The 19,666-nt window shown below is 38.9% G+C and overlaps 1 protein-coding gene and 1 long non-coding RNA gene across 3 annotated transcripts in view; one reads left to right on the top strand and one right to left on the bottom strand.

Moving 5' to 3' along the window:
• Nucleotides 1-19,666, top strand: part of LOC144381424 (uncharacterized) — a 131,268-nt gene that overhangs the window by 23,087 nt on the left and 88,515 nt on the right. The gene's annotated exons all lie outside the window — the stretch shown is intronic.
• PDLIM3 (PDZ and LIM domain 3) overlaps nucleotides 11,704-19,666 on the bottom strand; it is a 31,963-nt gene continuing 24,000 nt past the window's right edge. The window contains exons 5-8 of one of the 2 annotated variants that reach the window (XM_036070597.2): nucleotides 18,199-18,462; nucleotides 16,451-16,581; nucleotides 14,504-14,615; nucleotides 11,704-12,662 (exon numbers count right to left, since the gene is read on the bottom strand). In XM_036070597.2, coding sequence (XP_035926490.1) covers nucleotides 12,473-12,662; nucleotides 14,504-14,615; nucleotides 16,451-16,581; nucleotides 18,199-18,462 — 697 coding nt within the window. In that variant the 3' untranslated portion in view covers nucleotides 11,704-12,472. The remainder of the gene's footprint in view (nucleotides 12,663-14,503; nucleotides 14,616-16,450; nucleotides 16,582-18,198; nucleotides 18,463-19,666) is intronic. The other variant, XM_036070598.2, reaches the window with a different exon arrangement.

Raw genomic sequence — 19,666 nt, 5'->3', positions numbered from 1 at the left:
TGCTCTTTCTAGTTTTCTCTCTTTCCATATTTGTAATTTCCCTTACCAACAGCGAGAAAGTTGACTCCCATTATCTTTTATATATTTATTTATATGAGCAAATATCCATTCTCTCAATGCCAGTCTCTCACCAAGTCCCCATGTGGATGCCCTTGTCATCAACTTAGGTTCCAATACCCTCCACTGCCTCTTCCCTCCTACTTTGCCATTGACTCTGAACCCTGTATTGGGTCTGTTCTCCACTTAGATTCCCTCTTCACCTTTCTTGGGCTCTGTCACCTGATGCTGGGCCTCCTGTCTGTGTAGAAGACTTCCACATTCCCATGAGCTTTGACACTGTGCACCAGCCAGTCCCACGCAGAGCCACCCTCCTTACCTGGCTCAGGCTCTGACTGCTTACTGTGCTAGTGCTTGCCCCCACATGGGTGCTCCCCTGTCCCTCTTTGGGAATGGACACCCTGTGTCTGCTTTTGCAAGGCTGTGACATGATTCATCCATTTTTTTTTTTCCCTAAAAGCTGGATTGTTTTACCTTTCATATTTAGATTTGCTAATTCATCTGGAATTGATCTTTTTACAGAGTGTGAGGTAGGTGTCAATATCCATTTTAAAAATTGTGGCTATCTGATTGACCCACCATTTATTGTAAATAACATAATTCCCCACAAAACTATATACTTTAATATATTTTAAAATGTATTTTTCTTATATGTGCTCTCATCCTACCATCTTGACCCTAAAGTTCTTCATTGCCAAGTTGCTAAAGTCAAGTAAGATGATTATCTCCTTACCCAGAACATAGACTAGAATTAGATAAAAGGGATAGTATAATGAAATTTCCTTTAGACTTCCAAAATGGGGAAAACCTCATCCTCCTGAGTGAGACCAGGATGACCTGATCCTGTAAGATTCTTGTGGGCTCTTTGGCTACTGTTGAGCACTCAGTGTCTTCTACAACATTCAGATTTTCAATACATAGAAATGAAGGGTCATTGATATATGGAAAAATCTGGCAAATTATACATTATGCTTGCTGGAGCCTACCCCTCCCTGTTCCTGCTCCTGCGACGCTGAATGGCTCATTATCCCATTTAAAAGGGGTAAACAAAGTTTATAATCCGAGCACTTACTCTGAGGGATGTTAAATTTCCTCCCTCCCTAATATATTTATCTCCCCAACAATTAAGCTTTTGGTGAAATATTCTTACTTATACTTAATGGTATTGAGAATTGTGGAACTTTATGGAGAAAATTATTTTCCAGATCGGTATAGGGGAAAACTGAAACATGGAAAGGTTTAAGAACTTTTTAAAAACTCTGTAACTGTAAAAATTTCATATAAATTTTATAAAAGTATAGAGGGAGTATAAATATAATTCAAGCTAGAGCTAAAAGTTCCTATTTCCTGCTATGGTATCATAGTTCACCCGTACGTTCTCTATAATCTATATAAATAGATCAGTGGGGTGAGATGGTTTCTATTTCATTTCGCCTTCTATCAAATAGACAGTGAAGCATCTTCTGTCAGGAGATATGCTTTCTCTGGTCACACGTGTCAGTCGATTCAACAACTTCCCTGAAAATGTCTGATTTTTTTTTTTGATTGTGAAATTCATTACTAAAGGACAGAATTAGAATCTGTGCTGGCAATGAAAAAAATCTGTGAGTCACAGTATTTCAAAATCTTCTAAAGGCATCTCCTCCTAGAGAATCTACTTTCACCTGTTGACTAACAGCTGCAGATTCAAGAATCTGGAACAAATTCAAGAGCACTGCACAAACACAAGCTAGCCAAATCTTTTCTTAGCAATCTATTACCAGACTAAAATACTTCTTGGTTTTTTTAGCCTCAGAAGATCTTTTTTTTTTTTTTTTTAAGCCTGAGATCACAAGGCTATCAGTCATAGCTGAGATCTACAGTAGGGTGAAAAAGTGATCAAACTTCTCCTAGGATATAACAAATTTGGGTAATTTTCCTAAGGCAAGGGCTATGGTCAGAGAGGGGGACCTATGTGCTGGTGACTTCGGAAGTCTACCATGCGCAGCGGGCCTTTGACAGCTCAAAGGCTTGCTCCAAATGCAAACACCTCCACTCTGCCTTCTCTAAGTTTCTTTTAGCGTTGCTTTTAACCTGATTTCATCTGTATAGAATGAAGCCCACAACTCACTAAGGATGGCTACTAGCTTTGGCTCTTAGGAAGTTGATGGCAATTTTAAGAGGACTTATTAATAGTGGTAAGGTGGGGATACTGAGAAAGTAGGGTTGGTTTAACTCTGGGAAGTTTGGTGTGCTAAAGGGATAGATGTAGGTCACTACATCTCAAGGTAGCTTGAGAAGGAATAGTTGTTAGGGAAAGAGATATTTTTAGCATGGTGTATAGTACTTGAGCACGCTTGCAGGCTGGGAACAGTGACAGAGAGAGACAGAATGGGAAAAATAAGTTGGGAAGAGTGAGGAATAAAGTAATGGGCATAATTTGGACCAAGAAGAAGACAGAGGACCAACAGCGTCTTTGAACATGTGAAAGTTTGGCCATTTTGTAGGGATGATATAGAGCTTTCTTCCCTCTGACAGAGGCCAGCAGTAGGGAATGAATGCTCTTTCTCTGGAACAAGGCACTTGGGGCAGATTAGCACTCTGTTTGTGAAGCTTGCTTCAGAGGTAGTGGTCTCTGTATCCTCTGTTAGTTTGGAGAGTCTAATTGAGCTCACTCAACTCTGTGAATGTACTAAGAACCACTGAATATACTAAGAAATTTCAAAGGGATGAATTATGTGCTATGTAAATTATATCTCAATAAAGCTATTATTTTTTAAAAGGACACTATTAAGGGACCCCTGGGTGGCTCAGTCAGTTAAGTGTTTGCCTTCAGCTCAGATCATGATCCCAGGGTCCTGGGATCGGGTCCCACATCAGGCTCCCTGCTCAGCGGGGAGCCTGCTTCTCCCTCTGCCTGCCGCTCCCCCTGCTTGTGCTCTCTCTCTCTCGCTCTGACAAATAAATAAAATCTTAAAGAAAAAGAACACTATTAATATAAATATGTATTTGTCACTAATCTGTTAAATAGATTCTTAAGATTAGAAATGGTTAGGACCAAAAGAAACAACATGGGTAGGTAGGCTCAGTGGGTTAAGTGTCTGACACTTGGTTTCCGCTCAGGTCGTGATCTCAGGGTCATGATCTCAGGGTTGTGAGATCGAGCGCTGTGTAGGGCTTGTGCTGGGTGAGGAGCCTGCTTAAGATTCTTCTCCGTCCCTCTCCCTCTGCCCCTCCCCCTCCCTCTCTTAAAAAAAACCCATCATGGGTAGAAATGTTTCTACTTATTTAGATGATTCACAAATTCCTTTTCTGGAAAATGCTTGATCAATGCTAAAATAATAGCAATAGCCAGCACTTACATGGCTCTTGCTATGTACCAAACACTGTTGCAAGTGCTTTACATGTATGAACTCATTCAATCTTCCCAGCGGCCCTGTGAGGTAGGCATTCTTTTTCTTCCCATTTTATAGATGAGGAGACTGAAACACCAAGAGGTTAGGCTAAGTTTCTCCTATAGTAAATGTCTCCTATAGATTGAATTTGAACCTGGGTAGTCTGGTTTTAGAATCCATGCTCTTGATGACCTGTCTCTGCTGCTTTACATTATTTCTGCACAAGAGATTTAATAGCTTTTAGTTTAGGATAATCTTAAAGCTTTCATGGGACAACAAAGCCCTTAGTAAGCTTTGTACAAATTATCTCCTAGATTCCATTTCAATATAACTGACTCCAGGTATTAGAACTCGGTGGTTACAAAAATGAGCTCTGGACACTGGCAAAGCTGAACTGAAACTAGCTTTACTATCTCCTAGATGTTAGCTATAGAGAAATCATGAAATCTCTCCAGAACTCAGTTTTATCAACCATAAAATTAGGATGATGATCCCTACTTTACAGCGTTGTTGTAGGATCAAATTAAGATAATTCATATAAAATATCTGACACATTTCCTACTAAGTAATGTGTAAACCCCTAAAAACAGTTTTTTATATTTTTTTAAGTGTTTATTTTTTATTTAAATTTTTTTAAAGATTTTATTTATTTGAGAGAGAGAGAGAGAGCATGAGCAGGGGGAGAGGCAGAGGGAGAAGCAGGCTCCCCACTGAGCAGGAGCCCCATGCAGGGCTCCATCCGAGGACCCTGAGCCAAAGGCTTAACCAACTGAGTCACCCAGGCGCCCCACCTAAAAACTATTATTATCTATGCTTTTCAGTATTTAATCCCAAGTTCAAAATGGTGTTTCTATGACTTCTAATTATTCTTTGGTGTCAAAGATCAAGAGCCAATTAAATGAGCACAATTGTATCAAGCCAAAAGATTCAAGAACTAGATACCTATTCTTGATAGTCCCAGGAGAGTTGACATTTCACACTGAGAAGGATCAGATTCATGAAGTTCACTGGAACTTCTCTTCATTTGAGGAGGATAATTTTAAAAGCTTGAGTTCATGCAACCTGACTTCACCAAAGACTCACTGACAATATTCTGTTATACCCAATGGTAAGTTCAAAGCAGTTTTTACATACTCTAAAGATTTAGAAGACTAACAACGGAATTAAAGTTGACCCCAAGTAAAAATTCTGGTTGCTCAAGCAAAGGCAAAGAATGATAACAACAACTAAAACTGTAGGTTATAATCTTGTAGCTATAAAGAGGACTAAGGTCCCTTTACTGACTCTATGTATTTTATTTGAGTGTGTAGATTTTTAATTGAGTGTTTACAAAATTCATGACATAATACCAGTCACATTTATACATTATTTCTAATCCTTATGACTTTGCCAAATAAACATTTTACAGATGAGGAAAAGTATCAGAAAGCTTAATTTTTGTACAAGGCTACATAATTAGAAAAAAATCCCATTTAAACTCATTAATATTCCCTAGGTAATAAGTAATATATTTCGGAAATCTTTAAACCTATGAATTCTTTTTTTTTTTAAGATTTTATTTATTTATTTGACAGAGAGAGACACAGCGAGAGAGGGAACACAAGCAGGGGGAGTAGGAGAGGGAGAAGCAGGCTTCCCGCTGAGCAGGGAGTCCGATGCGGGGCTCGATCCCAGGACCCTGGGATCATGACCTGAGCCACCCAGGCGCCCCTAAACCTGTGAATTCTAAACACTATTATATTTCTTTCTCTCTGTAGTTTTGTTTATTTATATCAGTATTAACTTTAAGTCCACGTTTGTTCTCTTTATAATAAAAATCATCTCTTCCATAAGTGTTAGGAAATGTAGTGTGGAATAATAAAAATATTAAGTAATGAATTTATTAAGTAGTAAGTAAGGAGGTTGTTATGGAAAGAGCTCTGAATAAGGATCTGGATTCTAACTGTAGCTCTGCCCCTGGGCTTTAACTCCTTAATCTTCAGAACAAGGGGGTAGACTGGATGATCTCTGAGACTTCTACCAGCCCAAACAGTCCAGACCTGCACTTGACATTGTCTTTATCACTATTAACTGGCTGGCCATTCCGTTCAGTGAGGGCATGCTACCAATGTGGCTAGGTTCTTAGTTCAGTTTAGAAGTTTCATTCTGTTCCAATGGCCATGGACACCACCTCTGACTCATGTCACAGCTCATAGCTGAAGTCAAGCAAGGAATATGGGTTTCTTGTTGCAAATCCATTTGTTCCGTTGGAAGTACACGTTAATAGTATCTTCACATAGCAAAGGAAACATACTGTTTTTATATTGTGACCAAGTGGCCCTCAGCAGGGCAGCTCCGTTAGTGTCCAAAAACCAGAAAGCAGTTTAGCATCAGGAAGAAGGGGGTCACATACTTTGAGGAATGAAAAGCTTTGTAACATGAAGTACTGTTCTGGAAGGGTCATGGTTGGGAGCTTTGGGAGCTCAGATAGCAGCAGCTGGAGCCCAGATGCATGAACAGGCAGGCTGAGCAACCAGTTCACCTATGGGCATGATTGAGCCTAAAGCAGGCTCTTCATCCATGCGACATTGGTTGCATAACCTCGGTGCTTTTGTGAACCAGAGATATGTGCACACCTTGGCACATATACATGTGATGGCTAATCCACATACCTGTGCTTTTCAAACCCCATACTTCAGACAAGGAGACAATGGGAATTTGGCCTCATGAGAGGTCGTTCTCAAACTCACAACATAGTTTTGCTTTTGGTGCAGAAATAATAACTTGCATATACTCCTTCACCAGGTGAAAAATTGAATAAATAAATGAGTGGAATAATTTTCATCCCCAAATATTTGGCATTTCATATAATCTAAATTTAGAATCCATTTATGCTTGATACTTATGATAGGGGTAGCAATTAGGATTTAAGAGCAGATATTGTATTAGATTTGAATAGTGGACAATGGAATTGTGCTTTGGGTTTTCATAAATTAAAACATGCTGACACGCCTTATTCCTAGAGAAAGGAAAACATGTTGTTGGACATTCTGTGCATATTTAGACAAAGTTTTCAGGTAATTAAAAAGGTAATGTTGATACCTGATTCTTCTGAAATGAATGTTTGATAATATTACTAGAAAATTTAAAAGGAAATAATTATAAGCCACCACTTCTTATAGGTGCTTTGTTTTAAAATTAAGCCCATGAAACATTCTAATTAGCTTAAAAATGTCCATTTGTAAATGTACACAAAGTATTCAAAAGTCCATATTGTTATGCCTCATATTTAACATCTCTTACTTGGTAGGTTTTCAAATAAATATTTATTGAGTGCTTTCCAAAATGAATAGACTTGAGAGGATTGTCTTGAAATGGTCATTTAGAGGAGGTAAATGGTTTATTTACTTGAATTATCCAAACATCTCATTCTTTTTTTGAATCGCCTTTTTTACGCTCATGATTCAGATGGCACAGCATAAATAGTAAAAGAACATCAGGTTCTGATGACATGATAATAAAGAGTAATGCTTATAGTAGCAGTTTTCTAGGATGGAAATAAAATCTGTTCAAAGGTCAACTTGACAAACTTTTGTAACTCAAGTTGTTAATAGAAGAGACCGAGAGTTGCATTCTGTTTATCTTGGGATGTTCCCATGTTGGACAAACTGGAGATTATCCTATGGAGAGATGGGTAAACTGTGTGTCACATTAACCATTATGTTTTACTCTGCTTACATAGGTGCAAGCACATGTGATAACTAGGACTGTTTTTTTTATTCAATCATTCATCCTATTGGTAGAGAGCGTAGCAACTCTATCCTGTGTTTACTCTGAAAAAAACCTGTAATTTAGTTAATCGTGAGTCCAAAGTTCATAGAAGCCCAGTTCTTAATCTTAATGGATAGTTTCATTGATCATTGTTAGCTTTAATAAGCTTGTAAATATAAACACAGTGACTAGTCTGTTTACTAAGAAAATATGTTATTCTGTGAGCTAAATCAAAACTGGTTGGCATTCTTTTTCATGGCATCAATTCCTATGTAGAATCTGGTGTGAACTTACTAAGAGACAAAATACTATTATGAGGGACAGAATGTTCTCTCATTTTTTTAAAGTTTTAATTCCTTTTCATTTTAACAGTGCTATTTTTATTTTGTACTTTATATATTTAAAAATAATTTTCATATTGCATTCATTTCTTTTTTTATTTAGGTTTTTATTTTAATTTCAGTTAGTTAACGTATAGTGTTATATTAGTTTCAAGTGTACAATATAGTGATTCAACACTTCCATACATCGCCTGGTGCTCATCACAGCAAATGCACTCCTTAATTCCCATCATCTATTTAATCCATCCCACCCCCTCCCCTCAGATTGTTCTCTATAATTAGGAGTCTATTTCTTAGTTTCTCTCTTTCTATTTTTTCCCTTTGCTTGTTTTGTTTCTTAAGTTCCACATATGTGTGAAATCATATGGTATTTGTCTTTCTCTGACTGACTTATTTTGCCTAGCATTATACTCTCTAGTTCATCTATGTCATTGCAAATGGCAAGATTTCATTCTTTTTTATGGCTGAATAGTATTCCATTATCTCTCTCTCTCTCTCTCTCTCTCACACACACACACACATCTTCTTTATGCATTCATCAGTCTATGGACATTTGGGTTCTTTCCATAATTTGGGTATTGTTGATAACTCTGCTATAAACCTTGGAGGGCATGTATCCCTTCAAATCAGTATTTTTGTATCCTTTGGATAAATACCTATTTATACAAAGTGTAATTGCTGGGTTGTAGGGTAGTTCTATTTTTAACTTTTTTTTAAAATTAACATTGGCATCAGGGAAATACAAATCTATTTTTAACTTTTTGAGGAACCTCCATACTGTTTTCCAGAGTGGCTGCACCAGCTTGCATTCCCACCAACAGTGTAAGTGGGTTCCCCTTTCTCTGCATCCTCGCCAACATCTGTTTATTTTAGCCATTCTGACTGGTGTGAGGTGATATCTCATTGTAGTTTTGATTTGTATTTCCTTGATGATGAGTGATGTTGAGCATCTTTTCATGTGTCTGTTGGCCATCTGGATGTCTTCTTTGGAAAAATGTCTGTTCATGTCTTCTGCCCATTTCTTAACTGGATTATTTGTTTTTTTGGGTGTTGAGTTTTATAAATTCTTTATGTATTTTGGATACTAATCCTTTATCAGATATGTCATTTGTAAATATCCTCTACCATTCTGTAGGTTGCCATTTATTTATGTTGATCGTTTCCTTCACTGTGCAGAAGCTTTTTATTTTGATGTAGTCCCAATAATTTATTTTTGCTTTTGTTTCCCTTGCCTCAGGAGACATATCTAGTAAGAAGTTGCTATGGCTAATGTCAAAGAAGTTACTGCTTTGTTCTCCTCTAGGATTTTGATGGTTTCAGATTTCACATTTAGGTCTTTCATCCATTTTGAGTTTATTATTGTATATGGTGTAAGAAAGTGGTCCAGTTTCATTCTTTTGCATGTTGCTGTCAAGTTTTCCCAACACCATTTGTTGAAGAGACTGTCTTTTTTCCCATGGGATATTCTTTCCTGCTTGGTCAAAGATTAATTGACCGCATAATTGTGGGTTTATTTCTGAGTTTTCTATTCTGTTCTATTGATCTATGTGCCAGTATCACACTGTTTTATTACAACTTTGTAATAAAACTTGAAGACTGGAATTGTGATGCCTCCAGCTTTGCTTTTCTTTTTCAAGATTGCTTTGGCTATTTGGGGTCCTTTGTGGTTCCATACAAATTTTAGGTTTGCCTGTTCTAGCTCTGTGAAAAATGCTGTTGGTATTTTAATAAGGATTGCATTAAATGTGTAGATTGCTTTGAGTAGTATAGACATTTTAACAATATTTGTTTTTCTCATCCATGAGCATGGAATGTTTTTCCATTTCTTTGTGTCATCTTCAGTTTCTTTCATCAGTATTTTATAGGTTTCAGAGAACAGGTCTTTTATCTCTTTGGTTAGGTTTATTCCTAGGTATCTTATTATTTTTGGTACAATTGTAAATGGGATTGATTCCTGAATTTCTCTTTCTGTTGCTTCATTATTGGTGTATAGAAATGCAACAGGTTGGGGCACCTGGGTGGCTCAGTCATTAAGCGTCTGCCTTCGGCTCAGGTCATCATCCCAGGGTCCTGGGATGGAGCCCCGCATCCGGCTCCTTGCTCAGTGGGAAGCCTACTTCTCCCTCTCCCACTCCCTCCTGCTTGTGTTCCCTCTCTCGCTGTCTCTCTCTGTCAAATAAATAAATAAAATCTTAAAAAAAAAAATACAACAGGTTTATGTGTGTTGATTTTGTATCCTTTGACTTCACTGCGTTCATTTATCAGTTTTGGTAGTTTTTTGGTGGAGTCTTTAGGGTTTTCTATATATATATTATTGCATTCATTTCTATTTATTAATTCTCTACATGTTAAAATTTCTAGATTTAATTGTTGAAAGAATAATTTTTATTAACTATAATAAACATGCAACTTCAGGGCATGCTTCACAAGCCTTGGTCACGTGGTCTGAATTACCAGATTTAAGCCATATCTCTCTCAAATTTCAGATTAGAACTATACTATTTTTTAAAAAAACTACACTACCTTATTTTTAAAAGATTTTATTTATTTATTTGAGAGAGAGAGAGAGCATGCATGAGTGGGGGCGGGGGGGGAGGGAGGGATAGAGGCAGAAGCAGACTCCCCAGTGAGCAGGGGGCCTGATGTGGGGCTCGATCCCAGGACCCCCAGATCATGATCTGAGCTAAAGGCAGATCCTTAATTGACTGAGCCACCCAGGCGTCCCTACACTACCATTTTTTTTAACTCATTATTAAACATGTGAACTTAAGCCGTTCATTATTATTCTACCATATACTAATATACGATGTACATTAATATACAATATAATGTACACTTTTATCATGAATCTTTCATTCTTAATTTAACCTCTTTTTAGTACAGTACACATATCTTCAGCTGTGCTTCCTGACTCCAGTTGAGATGTTGCTTAACCTTCTATCAATAATACCTAGCAGACTACCACTGGGAAGGGCCATGAGGGGTAAGAGAGGAAACAGCTCTGGGGATTAAATACTTCTCAAACAGATTCTACTTGCTGCTCCTGATAGGCATTCCACCTTTATCTTCTAGTCCAGAAATACCAGTGCTGTTAATTTCCACACCTTTGCAAGATTCTGGAGGGTGTATTGGGTTGGTTTTCAGTTTTCTCCACTGCTGCTTTGGATTTCAGCTTTCTTGAGTTTTCTAAGTCAGTTACCATTTATTTTCTCCCTAGCTTCCAAGCTTTTAAGTTTATGTCCTTCCCAGAACAAAATATTTTAAAATAACATCTGAACAAAAAATATAGTCTATTTGGATACATTCATTTCTTTGATCTCTAAGTTTCTTATTTATTTTATTTTAATGCCTCTGTTAATGAATTTGTTTTGCTGCAAGGGGCTCCAGTTGCAATTGCAAATGCCTAAGGGTCCAGGTATGTGTTGTGGTTCCTCTCCCTGGATCCAAACCTTAGACAGGTCAGGGTCAGAAATAATTAGTTAAGTTTGGGGGAATTCCAGAGCAATACAACGTGTGCCCTATTTTCCATTTGGGACAATAGGAGATTACCTGCTCCAGACCCACAGGGTAGGGTATAGATGTAGAGGGTAGGATAATAGGGTAGAGATGAACTTGTGACCAGGGGGTGAGACAAAGGGCCCAAGACAGTCCCTACCTCCCCCTCTCCACATCCTGCCAGTTTCCCATGGTTTTATGTGGAGGGGACATTTTCAGAAGTTTCCCATATATCCCCAGTGAGAGCATGGGAAGTAGGTAAGACACGCAAGTTAGGGGCATTGCTATGTGACCACCAAAGTGAGAGGCAAGGTGACAAGACAGAGCCAGGGGCTAGATGGAGTTCACTGAGATACAAGGATCCACGCCTCCAGGGAAGAGCTGAGACTTCTGGAGATGATGCTGGAGGTGGGTTTGTTGCCTGCTCCCAACCATGTGGAGAGAACAGACCACAAATGAAACCATGGATTTTAGCAGTGGATGCAGTAGGATCCCAGGAGACTAGCAGCCCCCTCCCTTCCTCAGGAGGGCCCTGAAACTGTCTCCTCTTGGAGATGACATCTTGGGAAGGAGGCGGCAGCAGTGGTGAAATTTTGAGCATAAAGAAACAGCCTTGAGGGAGGTCTGAGCCTTGAAGTCACTGACTATTTCGTCTGAAAGAAACATTTATAAAATGAAAGAGACCATTTCAAAGCACAAGAAACTGTTTTTATGGGAAAGGGACTGAATTACCTTTAGCAAATTTAAATGTCCCTCCTATCAGCAGAAATTGTGGGCTTATAAGAAACAGTATAGGAAACTGAAGAAGCCACATTTTTCTTAAAATACCCGAGTTGTTAGTGTACATTTCAAGATATGATTGGACCCTCTTGTTGGAATGTTGATTTTATTTGAATTCATTGAATGCCACTTCATTAGGTATTTTAAAAATATTTTATGTATTTATTATGTATGTTGCATCTGGTGGTATAATTGTTTCAATACGAAACTAGAGAAATCTAGGGAATTTCTTTCTGACATGCACTATAATAGTTAAAACAGGTAACAGACAATTGCAGGTTGTGTTAGAATACAAGATCGTCATTTGGTATTTACTACAATTGCAAAATCAGCTTGTTAAGGAAAGATAATTAGACTCCCCCGAATCTCTTGATGTCACAATATAAATATAAATTGTGGGGTATGACATATAAAAAAATTACTGCCTTCAATGTCCTTAAGTTATTACTAGCCCGAGAGAGAAAAAACACATAGCTAAGTGTATGTTTCCGAGTACATTTATAGCAGGCATTTGTCTCCCGCTTCCTGTTCTTCAGTAACAGTAAGAAAAACGTCTAAAAGCCTTGGTTTTAGATTTGGAGCCAACCGTTTGCTATACTTCTGCCCAAAGCCGCCGATGTCTTCGTGTGTAAGTGCGCGTGAGTGTGTGCGTGCTCGGGTCTGTGTAAGGCTTACTTAAGCTTTGGGATAGAGAGTAACTGTGTCGTAGCCCTGGGGGGGCCTCGTGCGAGCCCTTGCGTGGGTTTCGCAGTACAGCTCCCCCTCCACGAAGAAGTAGCCCTTCTGCTTAAGGTTGAGGTTACAGTCGGCGCACACGAAGCACTCCGGATGCCGGTGCTTGTCCCGCGCCTTCACAACGGCGCCGCTGGTGAGGAAAAGACAAGACGGGGTGACAAACACAAGGCCGAAAACCTGATGCAAAGGGAAGCAGCGCGGCAGATAGGCGGGTGCTGTCTGTTTCACGCGCAGGAAACAGCCTCCAGCCAGCCCTTCCAGCGGGAAGGCCGCACAGCCGTGAGGCTGATGTCATCCCCAGGGGGATCCGAGACAACCGTAATGACACGTCGCGGGGTTGTCTCGGGTGTTGACGTGCGACTCTTCTCCCCATTTTCAAACAAGTCGCTTCTATAAAAGTTATAGGATCTTCCCTCATGATCTACGCCGATAGAGGAACACATGATACAGATGCGGCAAATACCTCTGCAAAGGATTCTGATTTTGACCGAGCTTGCCTACACATCGAGAAGTCCCTCTGATGGCTTTCTGTCTTGGCGCTGCGGGCTCTACTCTATGGAGCACGGAGGAAACAGGGCAAAGGGCAGAGACGGAACTTCCACGGGTGGGTAGGCTCACCTCGGCCGTCAGAACGGTTTACTCCAACTCGGGGGCAGTAATTGCTGTTGGTACCATCATAAACTATTGTGTTTTATGAGATCCTCTTTGCTCCTGAGCTGCCGGCCCTGCTTCTTTCCTTCCTTCCTTCCTTTCTCTCTCTCTTTCTTTCTTTCTTTCTCTTCCTTCCTTCCTTTCTCTCTTCCTGTCTTTCTTTCTCTTTCTTTCTTCCTTTCTCTCTTCCTTCCTTCCTTTCTTTCTTTTTCTTTCTTCTTTCTTTCTTTCTTTCTTTCTTTCTTCCTTTCTTTCTTTCTTTTCCTCTCTCTCCCTCCCTCCCTCCCTTGCTCCCTCCCTCTCTCTTTCTCTTTTCCTTCCTTCCTTCCTTCCTTCCTTTCTCTTTCTTTCTTTCTTTCTTTCTTTCTTTCTTTCTTTCTTCCTTTCTTTCTTTTCCTCTCTCTCCCTCCCTCCCTCCCTTGCTCCCTCCCTCTCTTTCTCTTTTCCTTCCTTCCTTCCTTCCTTCCTTTCTTTCTTTCTCTTTCTTTCTTTCTTTCTTTCTTTCTTTCTTTCTTCCTTTCTTTCTTTCTTTTCCTCTCTCCCCTCCCTCCCTCCCTTGCTCCCTCCCTCTCTCTTTCTCTTTCCCTTCCTTCCTTTCTTCCTTCCTTCCTTCCTTCCTTCCTTTCTCTCTTTCTTTCTTTTTCTTTCTTTCTTTGTCACATTCCCCTCCTTGCTCTAACCAGGCTTCTCTCCCGCTATCCTCCTGGGATGAATCCTGGATCATTGGACAGATGGTGCCGCAGTGTGTGAGCTAATATAGAGGCACAGAGTAAAGGGCTGGGAGAAGGGGCCATGTGGGGCATTTGCAGTGGGGAGATTGAAGTGATCTGGTTCACTTGGAGGTTTGAATTAGCAAGTGTGGCTATGCAAACACAAGGGCCCTTGACATGGAAGCTGACTGTATTTTTAAAAGTTATACTTCAATATATGTGCAACCTAAGAAACCGAGTAAAGATAATGTATTTTCATGAACAACCTGATGACCCTCATATTTGGTTTCTTCAGTTTATACAAAAGAGGAAGTATTTAAAGACTACACATTAACCAAGGGAGGGCTTTTTGAAGTGAAGCTATGCTTCTCGGAAGCAATTTTTAAAATATGCTTTGAGGACAGTTTTTTTTTTTTTTTTAATGGGAATATATCTGAAATTATAAGTCCAGATTGTTGCTGACTCACATTATATGCCAATTTTAGGGCATGTTGAAGGAGTTCTGGTCAAAATGTGCTAAATGTTGTGGACATAGTTCAAGTCACTGACTAGAAACCGAGAGCGGATACCGAGATTTAGAGTGAATGCCTGGGTTAAAACTGGAACTTACACGATGCCGCTCCCACATTTGTCACAGATTGGCATCTTCTGAACGCTGCCAGCACTGCCGTGGGCTTTGGTAACTGGAGCTCTCACACTCCGAGTTCCAGCAGGACGGTCATCTGAAAAACAAAGTGTTTCCATTTATGGCAAGTGGACAGCTGGCTACAGTTTGTACTTCACTTCTATTTTAAGGTGTTCACTTTAACCTAAGGAATTCCTAATTTGTGCCAGAACTAGTATCTCAAAAGGAGGAGGACAGCTTCAAGCATCACTTGTTCTGAAGTAGGGCCTTTCCAAAAAGGATTTGTTAAAGGTTGTCGTCGTTGTTGGAGGGAGCTGTTATAAAATGCCGAAAAGGATCAGAGAACATTTGGCATTTTTTTTCTTTTTCTTATTGTGGTAAAATATACAGAACATACAATGGATCATAATGACCACTTTTCAACGTGTGATTCAGTAGCAATAAGTACATTGACAAGGTTGTGCAACCATCACCAACAGTTCTTTCCAGAACTCTTTCATCGTCCCAAACAAAAACTCTGTACCCATTAAGCAGTAACTTCCCATCCCCCCTTCCTCCCAGATCCCGGTAACCTCTACTCTCTGTCTTTACGACTTGCCTATTCCAGGTACCTCATAGGGGTGGATGCGTGCAAGATTTATCTTTCTTGTCTGGCCTATTTCCCCCAGCATGTTTTCAGGGTTCATCCATATTGCAGCATGTATCAGAATTTGATTCATTTTTGAGGCTGATTAATGTTCTGTTGGATGGGTAGACCATATTTTGTGTATCCCTTGATCAGTTGATAGGCATATGTGTTGTTTTCACTTTCTGGCTGTTGTGGATAAAGCTGCTATGAATACCGGTGTATGAGTATTTCTTTGAGTTCCTGCTTTCAATTCTTTGGATATATAGCCAGGAGTGCAATTGTTGGATAATACAGTAATTTCTGTGTTTAACTTTTTGAGGAAATACCATACTGGTTTTCACAGTGGCTGCACCATTTTGCATTCCCATCAGCCATGGACAAGTGTTCCAGTTTTTCCACATGCTCACCAACACTTGTAAGTTCCTTTCTTTTTTTTTAAATAGCCAACTTAGTAGGGCATTTTGCATTTCTGTGCAACTTTTTTTTTTTGAAGTTTTTATTTATTTATTTATCTGACAGAGAGAGACACAGCGAGAGAGGGAATACAAACGGGGGAGAGGGAGAGGGAGAGGGAGAAGCAGGCTTCCCACTGAGCAGGGAGCCCGATGCGGGGCTCGATCCCAGGACTCTGGGATCATGACCTGAGCCAAAGGCAGACGCTTAACGGCTGAGCCACCCAGGCGCCCCATTTTTGTGCAACTTTTAAAAGACTGTGTATATCTTTTTGGGGTAGAAAAACATTGATAAGATTATGAGCCCTGAGGACAGCAGTAGTGGGCTAGAGATTCAGCCTTGCTTCTTACTGGCTGTGTCTCTGTACAAATCCACTCTCTCTGTGTGTCAGTTTCTCGTTTGTTAAAAGGGAAAAATAATAGTTCCTGTCTCACAGGTTATTGGGAGGATTAAGGGATCAAGTATGCAAGATACTTAGCACAAGGTTTGGAACATAGTAAGGGTTCATTTCAGTGTTATTTTAAAATTTTGATGATGATGACACCGTGGAGCAGGGGGAGGCTGAGAAATTTTGCAATATCCATTTAAAATTCTAACTAATGATTTTTGAGCCAAACTAGCCCCTTGACTACTATGGATGGAATTTGTCTTTGGTGTCCTTTTATCACCGGGTTGGTGGCTACCTGGATACATTCTGGAAGCTCCTTTTCTAAACCAAGTGCCATCCAAATCTTTCTGAGGAAAGATTCATTGATCACTGAACTAAATCAATTTTTAGTCTTTCATTCCCAGTATGTTTGCTATCCTCTCCTCCATCAATACTGTTCCAGCAGGTATTCATGGCTGCTCACCAGGGCCATCATTCACTAATTCCTGGAGCACTCTGAAGGAGCCCGACTGGCGAGGCTGAGTAGGCTCATTCCGATTGTCATGGAGCATCCGGTACACATCTGACTGGGGGGGCACCAAGGCTGTGGGTTCACTGAAACACAGGATGGCATGTGAAGCAGTGTCAGGAGCGTTGTGAGGCATGGAATGTGCAAGAAGCCACAAGACATGGATAAGCAATAATCACTATATTTGCAGTAACTCCTGAGCAAAGATTCAGGATTTTCAAGTTAATCTCTATACAGTTAAAAATATGGTATGAATTCACATGGGTCACTTTCATGATGTCATTCATTAACCTGGGAGTCACATCAGCACTTCTCCATCTGGCAGAATACTTTAGAGGGTAAGTACAATGTGACTGTTAGGGAATAGTGATAAAAAAAATAACACTCATGTCTGATGGATATATAATTATAATGTGAACAAAATTAACTTTTCTCAGAAAAGAGACAATATACAGATGGTAGGAAGTGCAAGAGTGAGCCCAGTTTGATTATTCTCAGTCATAAAATTGTCAGTAAAGTTCAGATTCATTTCTGATATTAAGCTGAAAGGTATGGCTCAATTTTGTTTTTAGGGTTAATTTGTTAACTCCTGAAAACAACAAAGTTATCGTTTGGCTTATAAATGGAAGAAATTCAGCTTGTATGTGAAAATACATAATGTAGAAACTTTCATAGATCTGTCAGTTATATTGATTACATTGTTTTTTAATAAGCACATTATAATTCACTTACAACAATGATAGCAGCTTTATTTTAATATTCTACAAATATAATTCATGATGAACAATAAGAAAATGCCTCAATAATACTACATGTCAGGCACTAAATGCTTTATTATTTAATGGCATTTAATTGCATTATCTAGAAAAGGTAGTTGCTATCTGCACATATTTTTACTACCTATATCATATCTTAAAATCATCATCTTATATATCTGAAATTCTTCGCAAAAAGGCTTTGAGATACATTACAGCTTTATTATCTCATTGTATTCATCCCTAGAGCTATTTTGGGATATAGTTACATAGTACTCTAAAACATTATAAAATTTTGATTTATAAAAAGTGGTTATATAATACTGAAAGAAGTAATAAGTTTTTATCTTGTAAGTCTTTATTTGAAAAAACTTGATGGCAAAAGCACTTTGAGGAAATATTCATAATAAAGAAGAAATTAGCCAAAATAGGGACCGATGGAAATTAAATATTTACATTAATAGCTTGAGCTTATAAAACTTTATTCATGGTAAAAAATCTAAATGGAAAAATGATTACCTCTCCACAAGCTACCACTAAAAGAGACAAGAGGTGTCATCTCTTAAAATTCCTCTGAACCTCCCATTCCTTTCCCAATTTTTGACCCCCAAAGAAGAAGCATAGAGTATACTAGATTGTAAGTTACTTTTGAGAAGTACTGTACCAGACATTTGTAAAGAACACTGTGGCTTTCTAAAGGAGATAGACATTTGTTCCTTCCCTGATTTCATTGTTCTGTGCTCTGTTGCGTAAAGTTCTACTTAGTTAATTCTTGAACTCACTTTTATCTTTAGGTCTAGATATTTGCAATACACCCCTAGTATTTTTTTCTTTAAAGCTTTCCACATAGCTTTCTTTGAATTACGACAATGTTAAAAGACACCCGTAAGGTTGACATCGCCCACGTGTTTAGTTAATATGCCCATGGTTCAAAAAGACTCGCATTACCTCATTGAGGGTGCTTCCCCTAGAGCTGTTGAAACCTGACCCTGAAGTGTTTCCATAATATTGTCATCTGAGTACAACTGCATAGGTGTATTAAACTGAGCATGTACAATCTTCACACCGGGAAGTTCCATTTCCAAAGGAACGTTAGGGGCCATCTTAGCAGCAACTTTCAAGTCACCTGGGCAAATAGTACTAAGAGTACTGACAGAAGAAGGGGTGCTACGTCCGCTGCCACCATCAATGCCGGACGGAGTACTGCATCCACTGTTTTAATGACCGTGTGACACAGAGGTGACACAGGAATCAGAAAACCCAGACAGAACACAGAGAACAAGGACAGAGAGGTTAAAAGGAATTGAAGACAGAGAGTAAGATGTGCATTAAATCAAATTCAAATGAAACGGTTACTTCTGGCTAGGGTGTGTTTTACAAAGGGAAGACATTTCAAAATTCCTGATTGAAAAAAGTGCAAGAAAATTAAAAACTACAGGTGATATTGCATTTTTTGGCTCTGTTCTGCTAGGGCAACATGTTGAGGGTTACACACAGAGTTGTATGTGAGGTAGAAAAGATGCAGCTATCTTTACTTTTTAAAAATAGGCCGAATGATTTTAAACTGGCCCACATCACAAACAAGTGGTGCAGGGAAATGACATTGGCTGGATGTCCTTTTACATTTGTGAGCTGCAGTATGTAAAATCAAAATATTCCTGAATGATCCTTCACAATTAGTAAGGGACTACGCAGCACGAAGGTCCAATCAGATACTTAGGCTAAACATTTCATGAGAAGTATGTTTCCGAAATGCACTTAGGCTTTCACTGAATAGTAACTGGGAACTTGAAGGTTCTGTGATAAAGATTATGTTTTAAAGCTATTTTGTAAATGTCTTACAGTTAAGATTTTAACTTTTTCTACTTTTATTCTTTAATTTTGTGAAGAATACACGTTAATAAACTGTTCAGTGATTTAAGACAGGCTCTAGAAACAGCCAATAAATGCTTGTCACCTTGAAATTAATTGATTAGAGGGCAAATAAGGTGGTCTTAGACTCTTTGGATACTACGTAGGGCTAAGCTATATTTCTTTCATACATAGCTATTTCATGTAACAATTTTGGAGGCACACATGTATTTCCATGCATATTTCTCATTTCCTTTTAAAGATCAATTGAGGAGACTTGTTATTAAAATATGAGAAAGGCCAGTCATGCAATTTCGAGAACAGCTAGGAAGATTTCATATTCTCTATGAATCTGGATAAGAGGCTAGTTAACAGCTCACGCACCAATGACTAAAGTCATTTTTCTACATGCATTTTAAGTGCAGCGTGAGAAATGCATTTTACAAGAAAATGGAATATACTGAGATTTTTTTAAAGCACAGTCATTTAAGACTAAGCCAAAAGAAATGTTAGTATTTGTAAACTTCTATCATGCTTGCAGGTTAGTGTTGCTATAAACTCCAGA

This window comes from Halichoerus grypus, chromosome 3 (assembly GCF_964656455.1).
Source record: "Halichoerus grypus chromosome 3, mHalGry1.hap1.1, whole genome shotgun sequence".
NCBI classification, from domain to species: domain Eukaryota; kingdom Metazoa; phylum Chordata; class Mammalia; order Carnivora; family Phocidae; genus Halichoerus; species Halichoerus grypus.
Note: the sequence above shows the minus strand (reverse complement) of the source record. Positions and strands in the feature narration are given on the sequence as shown.